The sequence below is a fragment of the Mustela erminea genome, chromosome 5, assembly GCF_009829155.1.
Source record: "Mustela erminea isolate mMusErm1 chromosome 5, mMusErm1.Pri, whole genome shotgun sequence".
NCBI classification, from domain to species: Eukaryota; Metazoa; Chordata; class Mammalia; order Carnivora; family Mustelidae; genus Mustela; species Mustela erminea.
Window position 1 is genome coordinate 29,972,402 of NC_045618.1, and position 18,556 is coordinate 29,990,957.

The 18,556-nt window shown below is 39.3% G+C and overlaps 1 protein-coding gene across 3 annotated transcripts in view; it reads left to right on the forward strand.

The window, feature by feature from the left end:
* Positions 1–18,556, forward strand: part of HMG20A (high mobility group 20A) — a 90,201-nt gene that overhangs the window by 40,443 nt on the left and 31,202 nt on the right. For all 3 annotated transcript variants that reach the window (XM_032342366.1, XM_032342367.1, XM_032342365.1), the window contains 2 exons: positions 11,523–11,615; positions 16,175–16,322. In XM_032342366.1, coding sequence (XP_032198257.1) covers positions 11,527–11,615; positions 16,175–16,322 — 237 coding nt within the window. In that variant the 5' untranslated portion in view covers positions 11,523–11,526. Of the gene's footprint in view, positions 1–11,522; positions 11,616–16,174; positions 16,323–18,556 lie in introns of those variants that run through there.

Consider the following 18,556-nt stretch of genomic DNA (forward strand, 5'->3'; position numbering starts at 1 on the left):
TTTCCCACAGTAGCTACACCAGCTTGCATTCCCACCAACAGTGCACAAGTGTTGCTTTTTTTCCACATCCTCACCAACACTTGTTTCTTGAGTTTTGTATTTTAGCCATTCTGGTAGATGTCAGGTAATATCTCATTGTGGTTTTGATTTACATTTCACTGATGATGATGTTGAGCAAGTTTTTATATGTCTGTTGGACATCTGGATGTCTTTGGAGAAATGTCTGTTCATGTCTTCTCCTTTTTAATTAGATTATTTGGAGCTTTGATGTTGAATTGTATTAGATCTTTATATATTTTGGATACTAACCCTTTGTCAGATATGTCAGATATGTCGGAAGAATATATATGCAAATATCTTCTTCCATTGAACAGGTTGTCTTTTAGTTTTGTTGATTTTCTTCTTCACTGTGCAGAAGTTTTTTATTTTGGTGTCGTCCCAGTAGTTTATTTTTGCTTTTGTTTCCCTTACCCCAGGAGACCTATCTAGAAAGGAAATGCTATGCTATGACCATTGTCAAAGAAATTACTGCCTGTTTTCTAGAATTTTTATGTTTTCAGGTCACATATTTAGGTGCTTAATCTATTCTGAGTTTATTTTTATATATGGTGTAAGAAAGTGGTCTAGTTTCATTCCTTTGCATACAGTTGTCCAGTTTTCCCAAGACCATTCGTTGAAGAGACTGTCTTTTTCCCATTGCATATTCTTGCCTCTTTGTAGAAGATTAATTGATGTTATAATTGTGGGTTTATTTCTGGCCTTTCTAGTCTGTGTTTGTTTTTGTGCCAGTACCATACTGTTTTGATTGCAATAGCTTTGTAATATAACTTTAAGTCTGGAATTGTGAAACCTCCAGTTTTGTTGTTTTCAAGACTGTTTTGGCTATTTGGGGTCTTTTCGTGATTCCATACAAATTTTAGCATTGTTTGTTCTAGTTCTGTGAAGAATGCTGATGGTATTTTGATAGGGGTTGCATTATATGTCTAGATTGCTTTGGGTAGTATAGACCTTTTAACAATATTTGTTAAATCCATGAGCATGGAATGTCCATTTCTTTGTATCAACTTCAGTTTCTTTCATAGCTGTTTTATACTTTTCAGAGTACAGGCCTTTCACCACTTTGGTTAAGTTTATTCTTATGTATCTTATTATTGGGTACAATTGTAAATGGGATTGTTTTTCTTGATTTCTCTTCTGCTTCATTATTAGTATATAGAAATGCAACAGAGTTTCATATATTGATTTTGTATCCTGTAGCTTCATTGAATTCATTTGTCAGTTCTAGTATTTTTTTTTTTTGTGGAGTCTTTAGCATTTTCTATTTATAGTATCATATCATCTGCAAATTATAGAAGTTTTACTTCTTCCTCACCAATTTGGGTGCCTTGTCTGATTGCTGTGGCCAGGACTTCCACCACTATGTTGAATAAAAGTGGTGTAAGTTGACATCCTTTTCTTGTTCCTGACCTTAGGAGAAAAGCTGTTTTTTTTCCCATTGAGTAAGATGTTAGATGTGGATTTTCCATATAAGGCCCTTATTATATTGAGGTATATTCCATGTAAACCTATTATATTGAGAGTGTATATCATAAATGGGTATTGTACTTTATGAAAGCTTTTTCTGCATCTGTTGAAATGATGTTTTTTATCCTTTCTCTTATTTTTCGTTAAGATTTTATTTTTAAGTAATCTCTGCATCCAATGTGAGGCTCGAACTCACAGCCCCAAGAGCAGGAGACGCCTGTTGTACAATTGAACCAGGCCAGGCACCCCTATCCTTTCTCTTATTGATGCAATGTGTCACATTGATTGATTTGCGAATATTGAACCACCCTTGCATCCTGGGAATAAATCCCACTTGATTGTGGTGAATGATTTTTTAAATATATTGTTGGATTCAGTTTGCTAGTATTTTGTTCAAGATTTCTACATCTGTGTTCATCAGAGATACTGGCTTTAGTTTTCATTTTTTGTGGTGTCTTTACCTGATTTTGGTATCAGGGTAATGCTCACCTCACAAAATGAATTTAGAAGTTTTCCTTCCTCTTCTATATTTGGAAATCTTTGAGAAGAGAAGGTATTAGCTTTTCTTTAAATGTTTGATAGAATTCATCTGTGAAGCTGTCTGGTCCTGGACATTTTGGTTTTAGGGGAGATTTTTTATTAACTGATTCTTAAATTCCTGGTAATCAGTCTGTTTAAATTTTCTATTTCTTCCTGCTTCAGTTTTGATAGGTTATGTTTTTAGGAATTTATCCATTTCTTTTAAGTATGTGTAATTTATTGGCATATAATTTGTCATAAATCTCTTACAACCATTTGTATTTCTGTGTTACTGGTTAGTTCTCCCCTTTCATTTGTGATTTTGTTTATTTGAGTTCTCTCTTTTTTTGAGGCTGGTGGAGGTTTATCAGTTCTTTTTTATCTTTTCAAAAAGAACCAGCTTCTGGTTTCAAAGATATCTTCTTCTTCTTCTTTTTTTTTGTTTCTATATCATTTATTTCTGCTCTAATCTTTATTATTTCTTTCCTTCTGGTTTGGGGCTTTGTTTGTTCTTTCTCTAGATCCTTTAGATAGGTCAGGTTGTTTATTCGAGATTTTTTTTTTTTATCTTGGGGTAAGACTGTATTGCTATAAACTTCCTTCTTAGACCTACTTTTCCTACATTCCAAAGATTTTGGAGCATTGTGTTTTCATTTTCATTTCTCTCCATGTAATTTTTTATTTCTTCTTTGATTTCTTAGTTGACCCAGTCATTATTTAGTAGCATGTTCCTTTGCTTCCATTTGTGCTCTTCCTAGATTTTTTCTTATGGTTGATTTCTAGTTTCATAGCATTGTGGTCAGAAAAGTTACATAGTATGACTTAGATATTTTTGAATTTGTTGAGATTTGTTTTGTGACCTAATATGTGATCTGTTCTGGAGATTGTTCCACGTGTATTTCAAAAGAATTTATATTCTGCTCTTTTCACATGGAATGTTCTGAATATATGTGTTATATCCATCTGGTCTAGTGTGCTATTCAAAGCCACTATTTCCTTGTTGATTTCTCTTCAGATGATCTGTCCATTGATGTAATGGGGTGTTAATGTCTGTACTCTTATTATATTGCTATCGATTGGTTCCTTTATGTTTGTTTTAAATGTTTTATGTATTTGGGTACTCCCATGTTGGTTACATAAATATTATAATTGTTATAACTTATTGTTGGACTGTCCCTTTAATAATTATATATATATGTCCTTCTTTGTCTCTGATTAAAGTCTTTGTTTTAAAGTCTATTTTGTCCCTTATCAGTATTGCTACCCCAGCTTTCTTTCAACATCCATTTGCATGATACATGTTCCTCTGTCCCCTCATTTTCAATGTGCATGTGTCTTTTGGTCTGAATTGAGACCCTTATAGGCAGTGTACAGATGGGTCTTGATTTTTATCCATTCTGTCATCTTGTGTTTTTTGATTGGAGAATTTAGTCCATTTATACACAAAGTGATTATTGATGGATAGGTATTTGTTGCCATTTTGGTAGCTGTTTTGTGATTGTTTTTGTAGTTCTTATCTGATCCTTTCTTCTCTTCCTCTCTTTTACAGTTTGCTGGCCTTCTTTAGTAATATACTTGGGTTCATTTCTCTTTCTTCTTTGAGTATCTCTGTTTGGTTTTTGATTTGTCATTACCATTAAGTTTTTATATAACATCTTCTGCATATAGCAGTCTATATTAAGTTGATGGTTGCTTAAGTTTGAACCCAGTCTTTTCTCTGTTCCCTCCCGCATGTTATAGCTATATGCTATCATATTTTACATTCTTTTGTTTTACGAATCTTTTGAGTGATTTTTACAAATATACTTATTTTTACTACTATTGTATTTCCTACCTTTCTTACTCTTACTTATGGCCTTTCCTTTCTACTCACAGATTCCCCTTTAACATTTCTTGCGGGGCTCTTGTAGTGGTCATAAACTCTTAGCTTTTGTTTGTCTGAGAAAGTCTTTATATCTCCTTCTGTTCTGAATGATATCCTTGCTGGATAATGTATTCCTCACTGCAAATTTTTTTTTTTTTTTTTTGATACTTTGAATGTATCATGCCACTTCTTCTGGCCTAAATACTTTTGCTGAAAAACTGCTTCGAGCCTTATGGGGTTTCCTTTGTGTATAACTCTCTTCTTTTCTCCTGTTGCTTTTAAATTTTCTCTTTTCATCATTACTTTTTTACATTTTACTTACTATATGCCTTGGTGTAGACTTTCTTGGTTTGATTTTGTGGGGGAATCTCTCTGCCTCCAGGATCTAGGTATCTGTTTACTTCCCCAGATTAGGAAAGTTTTCAGCTATTATTTCTTCAAATAAATTTTCTGTCCCCTTATCTCTCTCCTCTTCTCCTGGGATCTCTATAATGCAAATGTTACACTTGGTGGAGTCACTGAGTTCCCTAAGTCTGTTCTCATTTTGCATATTTTTTTCCTCTCACCTTTCAACTTGATTAGTTTCCATTAGTCTGTCTTCTAGATCGTTAATTCATTCCTCTACTTTTTCTAGTCTGCAATTTATTCCATCTGGTGTATTTTTAATTTCATTTATTATGCTCTTCATCTCTGATTCTTTTTTATCTCTTTGTCAAAGGTCTCCCTGTTGTTCTCCACTCTTTTCTCAAGTATAGTGAGTATCTTTATGATCATTATTTTAAATTCCCTGTCAGGCATATTACTTGGATCCATTTAGCCTAGGTTTCTTGCTGTGGTTGTGTCCTTTTCTTTCAGTTGGGACATACTCCTCTCTCCCATTTTGTCTAATGCTCTGTGTCTGTTTCTGTGTGTTAGGAAAGTCAGCTATGTCTCCTGCTCTTGAAAATAATGGACTTAAGAAGAAGAGGTCCTGTAGTGCTGTGCAGGTCAATGTCCTTTGTTTACCAGGACCTGGTGCTTCAAGAGGTGTTTGCCGTGTGTGTTGCATATGTCCCACTATTGTGTCTGGGCCATTTTTTCCTTCAGTCCAGTTGTCTACAGAGACTCTCTTTGCTTGTTTTTGCACAGTATTTGGTCCGCAGTCAGGGTGTGCATTTTTTTTTTAAGATTTTATTTATTTATTTGACAGAGATCACAAGTAGGCAGAGAGGCAGGCAGAGAGAGAGGGGAGGAAGCAGGCTCCCTGCAGAGCAGAGAGCCCGATGCAGGACTCGATCCCAGGACCCTGGGATCATGACCTGAGCCGAAGGCAGAGGCTTTAACCCAGTGAGCCACCCAGGCGCCCCAGGGTTGCAATTTTAACAAGGTTCACCTAGGACACACAGGGCCCTCTACCACTGACAGAACTGAGGCTCTGCAAAACACATGGATTGGGAGGTGGGTTGGGGGATGCAATGTTGGCACAGTCTTCTCAGGGAGGTAGACTTGGCAGTGCTGGGACTGGACCAACTTTACTGGAAAGGATGGATCCACCAAAGCACATGATGGTGGGGTTTGGTGTAAACAACTTAGGTAGTAAATAGTGAGTGCGCCTGCTGTGCTGGTTCCTGCAGGTGGCTGTGTATCTCCTGCCAGCTCCTTAGTTCCTGGAGAAGTCCCTCAGTGATCCCTGCCCCTCTAGGACACACTCAGGAATGAGTAAATTACTCTCCCTCTCATATGCCCCAAGCATTCTTTAAACTGCTGCTTCTGTGCTGTATTTCAGCTGGCTGTTTGTTTTGCTGTCTCTTTAAGGGTAGGGACTCAGCTTCCTATAACCCTCTAGGCTCTCCCAGAACTGAACCCATTGATTTTTTAAATTCCATGCTTTAAGTCCCATTGTTTTTAAGAACTCAGGAAATTTGGCCTTTCTCACTTTCAAAGCCAAATGTTATAGGGGTTCATCTTCCTCGTGCAGGCTTCCCAGTGTCACGGTTTGTTTCTTCCTCTCTCCTAGCCTGAAGCTCACTTTCCCCTACCACCCTCCTCAACAGACAAGCACCAGTAGTTTGGCCCCCACCACATCTCCACCCTTCCTACCCTCTTCAGTATGGCCTGTTCTCTATCTTTAATTGTGGAGGTTTGTTCTCCCAGTCTGCAGGTGTTTTTCTGGGTTATTTATACTGATGTGAGTATTGTCTAGTTGTATTCATGGGACAAGGTGAGCGTAGGGTCTGTCCACCCTCTTTGCAGCCTTCCCTCTATTCTGGCTTCTTTCAAGATTTTTTTCTTTATCTTTGATTTCCTGAAGTTTGAGTATGATTTTTTTTTTTTTTACTAAAGCTTTTTTGTTTATTTTTTACATTATCCTGTTTGATGTTCTCTGAGTCTCTTGGACCTGTGGACTATTGTTTGATATTAATTTGGAGGAATTCTGTCACTGTTGCTTCAAATACTGCTTTTGTTCTTTTCTCTCCTCTACTGCTATTCCCATTATATGTATGTTACAGCTTTTGTAGTCACTCCAGGTTTTGGATAATCTGTCCTTTTGTTAATTCCAGTCTGTTTTCTCTTTGCTTTTCTGTTTTAGAAATTTCTCTTGTCATATTATCAAATTCAGAGAATCTATCCTCAGCTATGTCCAGTCTACTAATAAACCTATTAAAAATATTCATTTATGTGTCAGTGTTTTTTTATCTCCAACATTTCTTTTTGATTCTTTCTTAGAATGTCCATCTCTCTTTTATCTGTTTATATTTTATATTATCTATCTCTTCCTGCATTGTCTACATTTTCCATTAAAGCCCTGAACTTATAATTTTAAAATGTTCTGGTCTGAAAACTTCAGTATTCATGCCATAGATTACTTGTTCAGTCTCTTCAAACTGTGTTTTTTTTCTTCCAGTATGCCTTGTAATTTTTTTGTTGAAGAGTTGACATGATATACTGGATAGAAGGAACTGTGGTACATAGGCCTTCAGTAATGTAGTGGTAAGGGTAGAGGGAGAAGCATTCTATAGTCTTAGCATTAGGTCTCAGTCTTTTGGTGAGCCTCTGCCCCTGGACTGTAACCTCTCGTGCTTCTCAGGGTTTTTTTTTTTTTTTCCTCCCTTTAGGTGAGACAGGATGGCTGGAGGGAGCTGGAGTTGTATGTTTCCCTTAACCCATGTGGAAAGCTAGAAGGGCTAGAATTGATATTTCCTTAGCATTCCTAAAAAATGTGGTAAGAATATGGAGAATTTGGAACTCTCTTATATTGTTGGAGGGACATAAAATGCACAGATGCTTTGGAAGACACGTTGGCAGCTCCTCAAAATGTTAAATGTGGAGTTACCATATGACCCAGTGATTCCATTCCTAGATATATGCCCAGGAGAACTGAAAACACGTCCACAAGAAAACTTGTACACAAATGTTCATAAACAGCATGATTCATAGTGACCAAAAAGTAGAACTAACCTAGGTCTGTCAGCTGAAAATGGATAAGCAAAATGTGGTGTAGCCATGCAATGGAATGTTACTCATCCATAAAAAAGAATGAAATGCTGATGCTACAGCGTGATGAAGCTGTGTGATAAACACCTTTATGCCTAACAAAAGGAGCCAGACACAAAAGGCCACATCATGTATGATTCCATTTATATGAGATGTTCAGAACAGGTATATAGCCATAAAGACAGAAAGGAGATTAGTAGTTACCCAGGCCTAGGAGAAGGGGAGAATGAAGAATAACTGCTGGTGGATACCAAGTTTCTTTTGGGAGTGATGAAAATGTTCTAAAATCAATCATGGTGTTGATTGTAGGGATAGCCTTATAAATATATAAAAGCCACTGAATTGTATGTTTTAAGGGATGAATTTTATGGTATGTGATTTATATGTTTAAAAAAGCAACTTCGGGTGGCCTTTGATGTGAGTCAGGGATAGGGAGTGTAAAGAGAGGAGGGTGAGTGGGAGGGTTTGAGTGACTTAGGTTTGAATTGGTTGGAAAAGTTTGTCAGAGCTGTTATGGCATTTGGGGAAGATCCTAAGAAAATGTAGAATGATTGCTGAGAACATTGAGGGCCTACTTGTGGTTAGATAAATTTACAGGAGCATCCTTTGTGACTTTTCTCCAACACCATCTTGAGCTAAAACTCAGAATTGATCTATATCGGAGGTGTAAAAGGAGTGGCAAGGCAAAGAATTTGAGAGTGTTGACAAAAGAATATTTGAAATGTGGCCATGGAATCTAAGCTAGACAGAGAAGGGAAAATCAAGGGCCAGTGAATAGAAGTTTGCGTGGTTAGAGGTCAATTGTAGTAGAAGTAATTGAGAGAGCTGAAATGATAGGGAATAGTGGTCAAAAAGACTTGAATTTGAGGCTGGTTGGACAGACAACATGATTTTTTAAAGAACTGGGAGTTTTACATAAGGCTTTTAGTGTGGAAAATGAGGGCAGAATCTCTCCTCTCAACTCTGAGGTATGTGATGAGGAGGGAATATAGTGCCTTTCCATGAAAGAACTTAATGAAGTGAGATTAACATACAAAAGTAAGGAAAGGGCACTTGAAAATAGCCAACCCCAGAAAACCCAAGTACAAATTAGGCTTCCAGCAACTGTCCAACAGATTTGGAATAATGTAGTCTCATTGTTGAGATCATCCCTCTTGTTGGGAAGGGTTACTAGGAAAATCTTAGTTGAGGAACATTTCTTAAACTCCACCTCTGTTGACCATGCAGTGTTCTGAATATGATTTGGTGCCCCATATTTACTACAGGGAGAAAATGTGTTGATTGCCCAATAAATATCTAGTGTACTTACTATAATTGTCCTTATAATTTTTATTATTGTCATTAAAATATCTTAAATTGGCACCATGTTTTATATATCTTTCTTTCTTTTTTCTTTTTTCTTTTTTTTTTTTTCAGTGAGTGGCTAGTGTTCGAGGGTATTTTGGGATTTTCAGAGCTACAGTCTAGACCCTCGTTCAAAGTGTAAGCCCCAAAGTAATGCTGTTTTTTGATGCCTCCAGGTAGAAGCCTTCACTGGGAGGTCCCATCTGCAAGGAAACATCTGCATGTTATGCTTACTTACGTAAACTGCAGTGGAAAACCAGATTTGTATATTGCTTTGACTTTGTGCATATTTCTCTTCTTTCCCCTTCCAGAGCAGCATTCATTACATTTCTTAAGTGCTTCACATAGAATTTCAAAGTTCAGTGTGACCTCTGTACTGGGACACTATCAGACACAGATGCTACTCCGAAAGGCTTTTTGGCAGTCAGTGGCTTAGTAGCCGTGATTCACTTTGAATCACCCCCTCATGGACCATATGAAAGCAGATTCTTGCAGGAACCCAGCCATGTTCTTGGGAATCGTTTTCTTTTCCAACTTATTGGACTAGTTTAGAGGCCTTTGGGTTTCACCGGACTTTCTCCTTATTTCCTTCTTTTGTTGATCTTGGCCCCTTAACCCTCCACCCACTTTATTACTCATTTCTTAAGGACCTGACTACTCAGTAACACTAGAGAAAGTATATCTGAAGCCACATGGGTTGCATAAAACCAACTTAAGAAAAAAAAAGGGCAAGAAACTTGTGTTCTCTCAGCTTCCTTTGTTTATATGATCTGTTTATATGTTGCTAAGGTTGTGTTGTCCAGCTGCTTCCCAGTATCAACAATGACTGAAGATAACTGGGCAGCACCCTGAGAGGGTCATGTTGGCAGAGTGAATGACAAGACCCTTCATTCAGCCCCTGCCAGATAATATATTGCCTTTGAGGTATGATGGATGCCAGAAGCTTCAGATGCTAAATCTTAAATGTCTTGAAAGACCATTTACAGTTAGGAAAGATGTTTAAAAAGAAGCCAGCTGACTGAGTCCTTCCTTATAAAGTTTGGAAGTAAATATCTGGCTATTTGAATGTTTGCTTGAGGTTTACAATTAGGCTGTATGGCATCTAATTGATTAGTGGGGTTTTTGATAATATGAATATCAGGGTAAGGCGACATTAGCAGTCCTTAAAGCCCAGGCTCTAATCTGCTATGTGCATAATGTGAGTTAAAATTAAATTAAAATGAAGTGCACTTACATCAGGATTATTCTAGAAAACATCCCGAATGGAATTTTGCCGAACGTGTTAGAGCCCCTTGTAAGCTCCCCTGCCTTGAAGGAATTGAGCAAGCATCCCTGCACGTGGAAGAAACTGATTGAGTCTGAAGTTCCTCTCTCTGCTTACCAGGCTCTACCCACCGCAGTGGGTAAGGGACCCACAGATGCGGGGGTTTTTTTTGTTTTTTGGGGGGGCGGGGGTTTGCAGTAAGCTGTGTAGGAACCTTGGTCTGCTAACTAACAAATTTAGGAGGAAAAACAAGAAGATAACTAAGAATAAGAGGTAAGCCGTCAGTGTTACCATTTTGGAAGAAAATGACTGTACTCAACCTTTAGAATTTGGTGTCGGCGTCATCTGCGTCTTGGTGTTTCCTCCTCCGTGGGCTGAATCCCACCTAGCTCTGCGTGGGCTGCTGTGCCTTCCCCTTCACTGCGGTTTCATTCGGTCTCCTTAGCAGCAGCCCCTGAAATAACTGCTGGGGGAGCTCCTAAATGAATCCTCATAATTTGCTTCTCAGTTCTCCCCGTTTGATTGAGGTACTCTTTTCCTTGAGTGGTTCCCAGTTCCATTTAAGTGGCTACTGTTTGGGGTCACTATTGAATGTTTTGTTTGACTATCACTTTCATGATGAATGGGAGGTCACTGCCTGTAGCTGTGGGGTGAAGCCCTCGTGGTGAGCCTTGAAAGGAAAAAATCTCTTTGTAGTGATATGCTAAATGAAATGACTCTCTTTGTGACTCTGTCCTTTTATCCTTTCAGTCTGATAACCTCAGGTTCTTGTGATTTATTTGGTTTCCTTCCATTAAGCTCAGTAGTTTCCTGTACCCAGGTGCATGCTATTTCCGTTGGTCATCATGGGGATGCGGAGCTTATTTCTGACCTGGAAGTGTGGTTGCTTTGACTCTGCACCACATCAGTATGCCTTCCAGCCTCCACTTCCTCTGCATTATTTCCTTTCGGAGGGCTCAGTTTGTTACCATTTAATCGAAGGATGATTCATCTGGGACCGAGACCCGGTAATGCTGTAATAACAATACCTTGCTTTATATAATAATACTCAAAGTACTTAGGATCTTAGCCTTTCTCTGTTTATGAAGCTCTTTCAGCTTAATCCTCACAGTAACCCTGTGGGTCAAGTCAGCAATTTCGTCTGTATCTAAGCTGGTAAAACTGTATCTCAAAGACACTGAATAACTTGTTCAGGGACGCACTGCTTCTGAGTTAGTCTGCTTAACAGTTTTTACAGAAAATGAAGAATGCTTTTGAAGATATTCTGCTTGAACAGAAAGGAATTTCCAAACTGTGTCCCATTTATTAAAATCTAACTCTTTTTAGTCTGGTCCTTCGGTAAGACCAAAGTCAAGAGCTCATTAACCAGAGTTTAAATTGTCATGTCCAAGTCAAGAAAATAAATATTGAGGTCAGTTTCTATTCTGCTGCTGGTGTGATAAGTTTAGGGAAGGCTGGCGCTTAAATTAATGGAACTTCAACTGGAAGTAATTAAGGCAATATCATTATTTTCTTATCCTCTCTTCCTTTTAGAGAGATGGAAACCTTGATGACTAGCTCCACCCTGCCGCCCCTTTTTGCAGATGAAGATGGCTCCAAGGAGAGTAATGATCTGGCTACAACTGGGTAAGCAGCTGCTTTGGGACCCTGGACCTCTCGGCCTAGGCTTCAAACCAGAGCTTCTGACAATGTGTGAGGTCCTGAAGAAAACATTTTATATGATAAAAATAGAAGGTATGTTTGTTATGCTTTGCAAAGAGAGTGAGAGCCACTGTAAGCTGCTCTGTTATCTGCATTCAGCCATCACTTGCAGTGCTCTGGTTCCTGTGAACTGGAACAGCAGGTATGTGGACCTAGGAAACATCATCAGTTCCCCCCGATTAAGAGAATTACGTAGTCACCATTAAGTGAATACCTGCCACGGGGCTCGCTTTGAAAATCAAGTCCATTTTCTGTTTGAATTGCCACAGATGTTGGAATGATTTTCCCCCCAAAGGTCAGATTGTTTTTTTAGATCAGATTTTGTAATATGGCTCTTTTATTCAAGATGCCTGCGAGCTCTGAGTAACTTCTGTTCCCTTTTCTTCCCCGCCAATCTCCTTTCTTTGGTATTTTTGGACAAATATGTAAAAGAATATAAAAAAGGGCTAATAGTCCCTCTTCCCTTGAAAATCTCTGTTCCACTTGAATTTCTATCTTTTCTATTTAGAAGTTATTGGCCATGGAAGAAATATAGATTGATAGATTGAGGTGCTAGTTAATCTCTATGATTAATTATTTTAGTACTCTGTAGAGCTCTTTAAAAATAGACTACACTTTGTAATTCTGTTTCCTTCCCTCACATTTACTTCTTTCCTCATTAATATTTGCCTTCTGACCTTACTATTCAGATAAAACTGCTCTTTTAGACTTTCCGAAGTTGCTAAATCCAGTTTATTCAAGAAAAATTTTCTGAGTGTCTTCTATGTGCCAGACACTGTTCTAGGCACTGGATACTAAGCAATGACCAAAGCAGATAAAAATACCAGTCCTGTAGAGCTTAAATACTACTAGGGACATCAGGCAATAAACAGGATAAGTAAGTAAAATACATACTATGTTCTTAAGAACTATGGATTAACAAATAAAGCAGGGAAGAGGGATAGGAAGTCTTTGGGGTGGTTTTAGATAAGATGGCCCCAGGAAGTCTTTAAAAGTGGATTCAATAAAGACCTGAAAGAAGTAAGGTAGCTAGCATGCAGTTCTCTGGGGAAGATTATTCGAGGTAGAGGGAGGAGTAAGTGCAAAACTCCCTGAGTTAAGAGTGTTTCTACCTATTAGAAACAGTCAGGAGGCCAGTGTGGCTGGAGCAGAGTACCCCAGAGGAAGGGTAACCGAGGGCTCCATCAGCACTTTCTGAGTCAGAAAGTCTGAGGGCGAGAGGTTTTACACTCTAGTAAGTTCCCAGGGGATGTCAGTGCTGCTGGTGTGAGGCCCATACTTTGAATAGCTGCAGTCTAGATCATGTAGGTTCTTATAAGTCAAAGTAAGCACTTTAACTGGCACTCCAAGTAAGGTGGGAAAGCACTGGATGATTTTGAGTAGAATGATATGATCCAGCTTACTTCTTAATGAGATCCCTGTGGCTGTTAGCTGAAAATAGAGTGACAGGAACAGGGGCTGAAGCAAGGAGATGAGTTAAGCTCCTGAAATAATTCAAGTGAGAGATGATGACTTAAAGAGCATCACTAGTGACTTTGACATGTCTTTTTGGTGGAGTAGTAGGGGCGAAGCATCAGTGGAGAGAGTTGCAATGATCATGGGAATGGGGCTTGGTGACAAATATAGAATTCTACATATATTTTAAAGATAAACCCAGTAAGATTTGCCTGAAAAACCAGATGAGATGTGAAAGGAGAGAAAAAAGCAGTCAAAGACAACTCCAAGCTCTTGGCATAAGTGACCAGAGGGATGGAATTGCCATTAACTTCCATGGAGGAAGCTGAGCAGGAGCTCAGTTTTGGAAATTTTAAACATTTATTTATTTATTTTGAGAGAGAGAGAAAGAGCACGAATCAGGGGAGCGACAGAGGGAAAGACTCCCAAACACACACCCCCTGAGTACCAAGCCCAACACAGGGCTGGAGATCATGACCTGAGCCCAATCAAGAGTCAGACACTTAAACAACTGAACCACCCAGGTGCCCCAGTTTTGGAGATTTTAAATTTGAGTTGCTTGTTAGATATCCAGGTAGAGATGTCAAATAGACCACTTGATATAGGGCTTTGAGGTTAGGGGAGTCTAGACCAGAAAAAGAAACATGGGAATCATCGGCATATACCTCATATTTAAAACCAGGAGACTGGTTGAGATCACCAAAGAAATGAGCACTGTGTAGACAGAAAAGAGAAGAGATCTAATGCCTGAGCATTAGCATTTAGAAGCCAGGTAGAAGAGGAAGAGTCAACAAAGAAGACTGAAGGGAGTAGCTAAAAAGGTAGCAGAAAAACTAGAGGAGTGCATGGTCTCGGAAACCAAGTAAACATATTTCAAGAGGTGGGAAGTGTCAGAAACTTCTGGAAGATCAGATAAGATGAAGGCTGAGAAATGACACTGAATTTAGCACAGATGGCATTGGTGACCTTGGCAAGAGTTGTAAGCACAAATCTCCTTTGGGTTAGGTTTAAGAGAGAATGAAAGGGGCGCCTGGGTGGCTCAGTCGTTAAGTGTCTGCCTTTGGCTCAGGTCATGATCCCAGAGTCCTGGTATCGAGCCCCACATTGGGCTCTCTGCTCAGCAGGAAGCCTGCTTCTTCCTCTCCCACTCCCCCTATTTGTGTTCCCTCTCTCGCTGTGTCTCTCTCTGTCAAATAAATAAAATCTTTAAAAAAAAGAGAGAGAGAGAGAATGAAAGAAGAGAACTGGAGTCAATACATGTCAACAGTTCTTTTCAGGGCACAGATCTTCCTCAGTTACCATGGGGTTGCATGCAGAAATGTACTTAATACCACCTAACCTACCAAACACGGTAGCTCAGCCCAGCCTACCTTAACCCTGCTCCGAAGTAGCCACAGTTGGGTGAGATCATCTAACGCAAAGCTGATTGTATAATAAGCACTGACCATCTCATAATTTGTGGACTGTTGTACTGAAAGTGAAGGAAGAGTGGTTGTATGGGTCCAGAGGGTATCGGTCATTTACCCTGGTGATTGCAGGGCTGACGGGGAGCTAAGGCTCCCTACTGCTGGGTAGCATTGGGAAAGAGTGTCACACCACATATCGCTAAGCTTAGGAAAAGATTAAATTCAAAAGTCCAGGTGTGGTGTCCACTGAATATATTTTACTTTCATAACATCCTAAACTTGAAAAGTCATAAATCAAACCGTCTTAAATTGGGGACTGCCTGTATAAATAATTCTGTAAAGGAAAGGAGAAAAATGAGGTGGGATCAAGAGAGTACTTTTTGTTTCACTTTGTTTTGTTTTGAAATAAGAGTCAAAATGCCACATTTGTAGGCTGATTAGGCTGATCCCAGTAGACTGAGAAGAATTGGTAATGTCAAAAAGGGCAGGATCATTAAAAACCTGTCCTTGAGTAGGCTAGACACTGTGGGGTCCACAGCACAAATGGAAGGCCTGTTGGCTTTAACTAAGAGCGTGCCAGTTCATTCATAGGAACAAAAGAACCTTTTTTTTTCCTTCAGTCTTTATCCAACTTGCCATCTCTAAGGCATTTGGTGCGTGTGACCACTCCCCTCTGGTTCCTGTTCATTTCAGTCAGGGTTCATAGGATTGGTATGCATTTCCAAACCTCATTCTCATATTTTACTGAAATAAGAGTGTACAAGAATTAGTAACGAAAGTGTTGATGGCACCATTGAAACGAGAATGACAGTGAGAGAACAAGTTGCCAAAGACATCACAAATGATTGAAGTATCTGGAAAACACAGCTACCAATGTCAAACTGGGTGTCTGATGGCACCTCTTTTCAGAGAACATGATTGGCATTGAGTTCATAGATTCTCTTAGCCTTTTTTTTTTAATTTTTATTTTTTGAGATTTTATTCATTTATTTGACAGAGAGAGACCACAAATAGGCAGAGTAGCAGACAGAGAGAAGGAGAAGCAGGCTCCCTACTGAGCAGAGATCCCAATGTGGGGCTCGATCCCAGGACCCTGGGACCATGACCTGAGCTGAAGGCAGAGTCTTAACCCTCTGAGCCACCCAGGCACCCCTCTTAGCCTTTTTCATAGGATCTCAAAGACCTTAAAAATGTTGGAAACTCCTTCTTCAAATCATCTATTATATTTTTTAGAAAGCGTCAGAAAAGTATAATTTCTTTCACTTCAGGCCAGTCTGTAGCTGCTTTCAGTAATTTCTCAGCCCACTATAATCTGGCTTTTATTCCCATAATTCCACTAAAACTATAGTCCCTAAAATTGCCAGCAACCTTCAGGTCTTCAAATTTAGCAGATACTTTTTAGCCTATCTTCTTTGACATCTATTTCAGTCAAGCACTGAAACTATTTTTTGAATGCTCTGTAACTGTGCTGGAGACATTGTTTACAGTTACACAAAAGAAGTGGGGGAATTAAAGCTGGCTTCTGCTTCTGCTGGCAGGGAAATTTGTCTTGAACCATGGTAAATAGGAATTTTTGATGCCGTTGATAACTGAACCATTGCATATCTGCCTGTTATTCTTAAGGTTAACCCACCCAGAGGTTCCATACAGTAGCGGGGCCACGTCATCCACCAACAATCCAGAATTTGTGGAGGATCTCTCCCAGGGTCAGCTGCTTCAGAATGAGGCTTCAAATACAACAGAAGGCACTGAACAGAGGCATGAAGATGAGGTAAGCTGTGGCATTGCTTCCTGTTACCAGTCTCTGAAGTTTCCAAAGGAGAAGTCGGCTAGGGAATTGATCGGAGTGTTCATCCTCTGGCCTTCTTATGTTCTGCAGAATTTTCTTCATTGAACCGTGCTAATGGTTTCATATAAAACCGTATTCATGGTTTTAATGACATGGAGACAAGTAGACTCTTTTCCCCCTACTTAATAAATTTACACCTACATCATATTACATGCTCAACAAATGCTTGTTGAATGAATGAATGATTTAAGTAAGTGACACATGAGAAGAAGTCCCCATGCCCTTGTTCAAGGCCACACATTGCACACCAATCCCTACAGTGTGGAGTTCTATGTACTGAAAAGGATTCACACCACTTACCAGGCCATTCACCTTCCCCTAGAGGGCGTCTGTCCAAATTTATGAGGTTCAAAGGTGGGGGAGGGAGCATCAGTCATGCCCTTTTTGGGCTTTCATCGACCTTCCTCACAAATGATTGATTACATCGTCCATGTTTTAAAGCATCTTTTTTTAGCCATAAAAGAGTAGCACCCCATTAATTTTGTCTTTTTTCTTATTCTAAGTGAGCTTTTTTTTCATGTTGGAATCCTTAAAGATTAAAATGAATGCTTAAAGCTTCTTAAATGTCTTAAAAATCCTTGGAGCACCAGTCGGTTAAGCGGCTGCTTTCAGCTCCTGGGATCAAGCCCCACATAGGGCTTCCTGCTCAGTGGAGAGCCTGCTTCCTCCCTCTCCCTCTGCCTGCCGCTCTGCCTACCTGTGCTCTCTCTCTCTCTGTCTGTCAAATAAATAAAATCTTTTAAAAAAGAAGTCTTAAAATCCTTAGTAGCTTTAATGTGACTAAGTTTATAAGGCAAAAACGGGAAAAAAAGTTGATACCAGGGGCACTTGGGTGGCTCAGTGGGTTAAGCCTCTGCCTTCGACTCAGGTCATGATCCTTAGGGTCCTGGGATCGAGCCCCACATCAGGCACTCTGCTCAGCGGGGAGCCTGCTTCCCCGTCTCTCTCTGCCTGCCTCTCTGCCTACCTGTGATTCTCTCTGTCAAATAAATAAATAAAATCGTTAAAAAAAAAAAAGCTGATACCAGATACACCACTTGCCCAATGGTGAGTTATTGCACCATTTTGTATATATTTTGAGGAATACGGTCCTGTAATTAATATTTAGATGTTTTTGTCCCAATTTGCTTATCTTTCTCTCATCTGAAATAAGAATTCTTGGATCCATAAAACTATTAACTGATAGGCTGTTGTATTTGTAAAATTATGAAGCAGAAATGTGATGTAGTTTGCATCTCATTAAAAGGCCTGTGGTAAAACATCAGTGGGACCTCAGACTTTTCTTTCTTTCTTTTTTTTTTTTTTTTAAGATTTTATTTATTTGACAGAGAGGTAGAGAGATCACAAGTAGGCAGAGAGGCAGGCAGAGAGAGAAGGGAAAGAAGGCTCCCCGCTGAGCAGAGAGCCCGACTCAGGGCTGGATCCCAGAACCCTGGGATCATGACCTGAGCTGAAGGCAGAGGCTTTAACCCACTGAGCCACCTAGGCGCCCCCCTCAGACCTTTCTTTAAACCATTTGAGGTAACCTCATCTTTTGGTTTAATTAATAACATATAAAGACCTCTGACCTTACGAAATAAATATCTCGAGGAGCAGGTCATCAAAGCAAAAGAACTAAGTGTTCATGTTGGATATATTGATGAAATTTTTCTGAGACTTAGCTATTAATTTAAAAATCTACATGTTATCTGCTGTGGGATATGAACTGGTCTTTGAATGAAATCAGTGAAAAACATCCTTCACGAATGATTTTTAATCCCTGTAATACAACGTGTCTCTTTGTCTGCCCAGTGCTTGTGACATCTTGTTCTGATCTACCGTGACAGCATCTGTTTCTCTGGCACAGTGCTATGTATGTGCTACATTTCTCATTTAGAATAGTCTCCTGTCAGGAGTCTGGACTTGTTAAGTGCATATGAAGGCTGAAGCTTATATGATCATGGTACCCCTTATTCTCATCAGTTGGGATTAGCCCTTAATGTAACAGTTCGTAGTGTGGTACATAAAAGGGTGTACAGGTGAACTATCTGGAATTCCTTCTTGAAGACTGCATGGCAGTCATTTGTGCCTATGACAAATCTGGAGAGCTTTGAATATCCAGTCCCTTAATAGTAGGAAAATGCAACTCGTGTCCTGTTTTGTTTATTTGTTTTACT